Source organism: Rattus norvegicus, chromosome X (assembly GCF_021556685.1).
Source record: "Rattus norvegicus strain SHRSP/BbbUtx chromosome X, alternate assembly SHRSP_T2T, whole genome shotgun sequence".
Lineage (NCBI taxonomy): Eukaryota > Metazoa > Chordata > Mammalia > Rodentia > Muridae > Rattus > Rattus norvegicus.
Genome location: NC_141554.1, coordinates 77,571,294 through 77,577,763, shown reverse-complemented (window position 1 = coordinate 77,577,763; position 6,470 = coordinate 77,571,294). Strand labels below are relative to the sequence as shown.

Sequence of the window (6,470 nt, the reverse complement as noted above, 5' to 3'; positions counted from 1 at the left end):
GGAGGAGAGTTGCTCCTATTTATCTTACACCATGTGGACACAAAGTGAGATTTCAACCACTTGTGCCTTCCTCTGTCCAAAGTCAAAGATGCAGATCTTGGCATCAGGGATGGCTTGGCAGAAGCAAGACTCTAAGTATTGCTAATTCCTACAATACTGTTAGCACCAGGCTGGGAACGGGTAGTCCATGATGACAAGATCTTGGGTGGTGTATCAAAAGGAAAAGAAAGAACACATTATTTCTAAGCATGACTAACATCCACATAGTCTTAGTAGAAAGACCCAATATCTTTGGTACAAAGCACGTTTGCTAACTGTGCCAAAGCAATTACAATGGCAGCAACATGCCTGGTGAGTTAAACATTGGTCCACAGGACAAAAGAGAGCTGTGTGGGAAATAAGTAGCAGTTTAGGCATCGAAAGACAAAGAGTCAGGTGTGGTGGCTCTGTCAGCCTAGGCTATATAGTGACTACAAGGACAGCCTGGTCTTCAGAGTAGGACCTTTCCTCAAATAAAGAAACAAAGAAACACAGAAATTTGCAAAAAAGAAATTAATTTTCAAAAAAGAAAGAAAAGATAGAAAGAAACAAAAGCAAAAATAAACTCAACTATTATTTTTCATTTATTTAAATTTATTTTAAGTGATCCATAAAAAGAAAATTTGTACATATTAATTAGATATATTTCAGTACATGTATACACTGTATAATATTTAAATCATGTGCATTTCTTTCCTCATCACTTCTTCATAATAAAAACGTCAAATATTTTCTTCTAATTTTCATGTATCGTACATTAATGATGATCTACAGACACGTAACTATGTAATAGTACAACAGAACTTTCTTCTAAGTAACTACAACTTAGTGACCCTTGTTTGACCTTTCCCCATTCGAGTATCTCTCCCAAGATTTTGATAACAACTTGTATGAGATCATTTTTCACTGGATTCCACACGAACAGAAATCATGCAGTGTTAATGTGTGACTGGCTTGTTTCACTCGCTTAACAAATCTTTTGTTCCATCTGACTGTGTCACAGATGACAGGATTTCATTCCTTTGTATGGCTGAATAGTAATCTATCATATAAATGCACCATACTCTTTATACATTTATCATGTGATGTACACTTTGGCTGTTTCTAGTTTTTAATTATTGAGAATACTGCTTCAATGAACGCATGAGTGCAGATGTCTCCTCAGCCTGGTGATTTCATTCTCTCTGCTTACATACTCAGTAGTGTGACTGCTAGAGCAAAAGGAATTTGCGTTTAATGAATGGCATTCAGAAAAAAATGGTAAGTAGATTGGATCAGTAGAAGGATCACTCTTCCAGAAGACAGGAAGCAGCCTAGAAAGGCTTTAGCAACCTGGGACAGGCAGATTCCTTGACTAAAGCTGGACAGTGTTAGTACTCACAGTTGGGCAAAGGCATGAACGAATAGGGTCTTTAGATCAGTTTAAAACACTTGGAGCCTGACCCAGATATGAATCAACAGCCCTTCATGATAGACAATGGCACAGCAACACTTGCAGAATTCCTATAAACTTCCAAGTTCTCTGAAGGCAAAACCAACTTACATTAATATGCACTGCCTGCCCTCACCACAAGAACAGCACATAGGAAGTTGTACTTGATTTTACAGCAGAAGTAGAAATAATTCTAAACTACACCCTTAGATTTGCCATAAGAAGCCAGCCCTGCCAGGAGTGGTGGTCCATACCTTTAATCCAGCACCCAGGAGGTAGAGGCGGGCAGATCTCTCTGAGTTCGAGGGCAGCCTGGTCTACAAAACCAGTTCTTGGACAGCCAGGATGGTTACACAGAGAAACTCTGTCATGAAAAAAACAAAAAACCCACCAAGTCTGGTATTTTTTTACAGCAGCTCAAATAAACTAAAATATTGATTGGGAACATAAACAAATCTTGCTCAACAATGACATCACCTTTCCCTAACAATATCTGGCACTTGGTCAAGAGCCAATTATTTGGGAGAAAGCATAATGTATAATGGTTATCTGAGTGACTGTAGAATAAAGTAACTATGCTATCTCTGTGTGCTATGGTGGGAGGTGAACAATGCTGGTGAAGTTCAAGTATATTAAACAGCTCACAGAATGCACTGATAATTATGTGTGCTGAACAACTTAATTTAAGCATCTTCAAGATGTGATATCAATGGAAAATGACTAATATGAGAAGCTAAGTGACATTTACAAATTAATATGATAAGCAGTTTCATATAAGCTTACCACAATGTTCAAATAATGGTAGACAAAGGGAAAATAATCAGATTAATATAAAAATATTGAGATGTATATAATGGCTTTATAAATGGAATAACTGCTTCAAGTCTATATTTTGCATAGAATCCTCCAAATGTTGGATATACTCATGCTATTATTTTTATAAATTGTTTGCTCTACAACTGCTATATTAAATGTAAATCTTCAGAAAAATACAGCAGTCTTCCTTTAAGGGAGACTACGCTGGCCAAGTGTGGTGGTACATGCCTTTAGTCCGGACACTATGAGTTCAAGGACAGCCTAGTCCACACAGTAAGTTTCAGGACAGCTAGAGCTACATAATAGAGAAAGGGGATGGGTTTGGGCCAAGGTCCTGGAGGGTGGACTTAGTGGAGAAGCTTACACAAACGTCATGAAGACATAAAATAGAATTATATATAATAATCAAAAAGGTAGAAATGAAGAAAAAGTAAGGTTAGAAGGAAATAGCCAGATGGTAGATCTAAAAGTAATCATGTCAATAATTACACGACACGAAAACTATCTAAACACTGCAACAAACGGCAGACACTGTCAAAATGGATTTTTACAAAGCAAGATGCATCTCTAAACAGATCTATCATAAATTCACATGAAAACTGAAGCGTGTTAAAGTAAATCTAGTCAAAGGAAATCTGCAATTGCAGCACAGAGTATTAACAGATAGAAAATGGAACATTTCAGGGTGGTTAAAGGGTCACAGCATCAAGAGACTACAACCATCCTAAGAGTCTACACAGCGAACAAGAGCACTTCAAAATACACAAAGCGAAACCTTCATAGAATTCAAAGAAGAAAGAAATACAACACTTCTAGTCTGAGCTTTCAACATCCTTCTCCTAATAATCAATAGAACAGGTAGAAAGAATGAGGGAAGTGGAATATTTGAACAGCTTTATCAACCAACTTAACCTGAAATTCATAGCAAACAACACAGAATATGCATACATTCCAAGTAATCATGTTGGTAGGAAGTAGACTTACCAACTAACAATAGTTTATGGACAAGATCCTATGTCTAAACAATCTCCCAAATTGAAAGAATTCAAATGCTAACAATTATATTCTCTGACCACCATGGAATTAAACTTGGAAGCAATATCGAAGAGAAATATGGAAAATGGTACGAATATATTTGCAACTGGTTGATGCTTCTAAATGACCCTGGGTTGAAGAAATAAAAAAGAAAATATTTTTACCTGAATTAAAATGAAAACATATCAAAAATCAGCTTAATCTTTACCGGAAGCTTTATATCATTAAATGCCTATGTTATAAAAAGAAGCAATGTTGAAAATCAAGGCATTGACTCAGAAACTGTAGAGGTGGGCTCCAGCAATCTGTAGCCCTCTAAATAATTATGATGCGCGCTGTACTTTGAGAATAACAGCTTTGTGCTATTTGCAGATCATTTAACTCGAGCTTGTATTTTTCAATAAAGAACTTGCACAATTTATACTGCTCTGAAGTTCACGCCACTAAAGTCAATCTTACTTTTAGTAGTCTGTTAATCTTCTGTTGACTTTAGAAAATAGAGTCCTGCAAGTGATTAGCCCTGCAAGTACGAATTTGTTTGCTAAAACATTCCAAAATTCAGAGATCAGAGTTATATCTGCAGGAGTGTAGGGCACAAACATCAGAGGAGAATATGACCTTATTGAATTATTCCTACTGTTTATACTACGCTTCCTCGTGGGACTCAAATGTAGTTAACTTTTAATCATGTTTCTTGCTGAAAAGCAACAGACATTTGAATCTAAATGGTTAATCGTAGAAAAAGAATTTGTTTTAAATGGCATTCAAGTGGTAAGCCTTTCATCCCAGAAGTCAGTGGAGGCAGTGAGAACAGGAGTTCAAAGTCAGAACTGACTACACAGCAAGTTCAAAGCTGGCCTATGTACAAAAGACATGATTCAAAATAAAAAAAAAAAGAATTTGCTTAAAATATGGTTTTATCCCTACAGAGTAGTTTGAAATTATCTCATATTCAAAGAAAATACTGCAACCAAGAAAAGCACCAATTCAATTGAGTCGCAGCAATTCTTAGGTTAATGGGCAAAACAAGAATTTTTTGAGACAAGATCTGACTCAGTTACTTATGCAGGTCTCAAAGTTGAAATCCTCCTAGCACACCCAGGTTAGTGAGCATTGTCTTTCCAACTGATTCAGTGCAGTAACAACATCAACAGATCTGGTCTATCTGAATTTGTACTCACATAACACCTAATAACAAATATAAATGTAACTTTTAGCACACTTTTAATCCCAGGACTCAAGAGGCAAGAGAATGTCTGTGTGTGTTCCAGGCTAGCCAGAGATACACAATAAGACCCTATCTCAAAAAAGAGGGGGTGGGGGAGAGTTCAGGAAGAACTTGAAAGGCAGCATTCTGCTCTGGAAGAACTGTTAGATGGATGTTACTTTTCGTACATAATAGTCTTCAAAAAGAAAGTAGGTGGGCATGGTAGCATACACTTTTAATCCCAGTACTTGGGAAGCAGAGACTGGTGGATCTCTGAGTTGGAAGCTAGCCTGGTCTTCAGAGCATGTTCCAGGATAGCCAGGGCTACACAGAGAAGCTCTGTCTCAAAGAAACAAGAACAACAACAAAAGTAAAAGTACAGTGGAGCTTAGCAGGCTAAAACCATAAGGTAAAATCCATTCCATGTACCCCAGGTTGCTTTCCTTCCTCTTCAGCTTCAGTCTAAGAGACTCCCTTGTACTTTTTCTTATACTTTCGAACATAGTCTCACAACAGCTGTCTATTGGGCCATGAGCCATGTAAACTAATCAAGTAATCACCCAGCCACCACAGTATCAGTGTAAAATCGGAATCTGGGTTTTATAAGTTCATTTCAAAAGTGCAAAGTCTGATTCAAAGTTTGTTTCGTCTCCCTTTCAGAAGCTTAAATATGAACAGATACAAATCATATATTTTAAAAGAACATACGTATTCTCTACTTTAATACAGTTATAGTCATAAAACATGCAAAATAACTAAGTTCCAAATCAAAGGCAACTAGTAGAAACAACTAAATTAAAAGAACCGTATTGCATATTGGGTGGTGCTGCCTGCCTTTAATCCTAGTACCTGGGAAGCAGAGGCAGCTGGATCGCCATGAGTTAGAGGCCAGCCTGGTCTACAGAGTGAGTTCCAGAACAGCCAGAGGAACACAGAGAAACCCTGTCTTGAAAAACAACAGCCGAGAACCGTGCTGATTTACTTATTGGCCATGAAATGCAAAGCCTCCACTTCCCTCACACCTTAGAAAGATCTCCATCCACTAACTTCTTTGTAGAGGGCTGATTGAGCCCTCTTGGGTCAATATCAGGCATCCGCGGTTTAGTCTCTGTAGACTCCTGTTACAGATTCAGTTACTAAAAAGGCCCTTCGTCTTTTTCCCTGTGTTCCAGCTTGGCAAACACCTTCCCTCAATCCCCACTTGGGGAAATGAGCCATGAGGAACACAACGGCTTAGTTGACAAGTTAAGAGACATCCTGAGCCTTCAAATTAAGCGAGGACATAAATGGCAACATAAAATTCCAGGATATATTCTCGTTCTCTCCTCTCCAGGGTACCTGCATATATAAAGTATATAGAGTCCGGAGGGTGACAAGACCCACATACAGGAAAACAGTCTAGAGCTAAAGCACAGTAAGGAAAATGTAAACTGCAGTGTGTCACAGAACTAACTCTCATTTGGGTTTTCTTTGCAGCTGCAACAACTTCCAAACCAAGAAAGGGGGAGGGGGTGTTTCACAAGTTCTACAGTTTCCATGTACTAAGGATTCAGTGACTTCTATGAACATACAATTAACGTTTCCATCTTTTCTAAGCACTATGGTTGTGCTTCACTACTGAATTTGGTACCACATGTAAAGAAATAACCAAATCAAATAAATAAACTTCCAATATTTCTTGTTGCTACACCTACTTCCAATGTTAAAAAGGCATTCCTAACATATTTCCTCCATTATTCCTCAAACAAATCAGTATAAACAGATATGAAATCCATTTACAACCATATTATTATGCAAGGTATTTCATTTTCGTTGAATAACTTAGTCTGTTCCAAAGTATTTCTGTCCAAAATGTGTAGGTGCGACAGGATGAACTTCAGTAGTTAAAATTGTGATCTCTGGAAATTCTTGAATGATTGATTTGGCACCTTCAAAAAATAA

At 37.5% G+C, this 6,470-nt stretch overlaps 1 protein-coding gene across 3 annotated transcripts in view; it reads right to left on the bottom strand.

Annotated features, from left to right (window-relative positions):
* Positions 1 to 615: 615 nt before the first annotated feature.
* The window catches only part of Uprt (uracil phosphoribosyltransferase homolog), a 30,108-nt gene continuing 24,253 nt past the window's right edge, over positions 616 to 6,470 (bottom strand). For all 3 annotated transcript variants that reach the window (NM_001432984.1, NM_001432983.1, NM_001432985.1), the window contains one exon: positions 616 to 6,457. In NM_001432984.1, the coding sequence (NP_001419913.1) occupies positions 6,351 to 6,457 (107 nt within the window). In that variant the 3' untranslated portion in view covers positions 616 to 6,350. The remainder of the gene's footprint in view (positions 6,458 to 6,470) is intronic.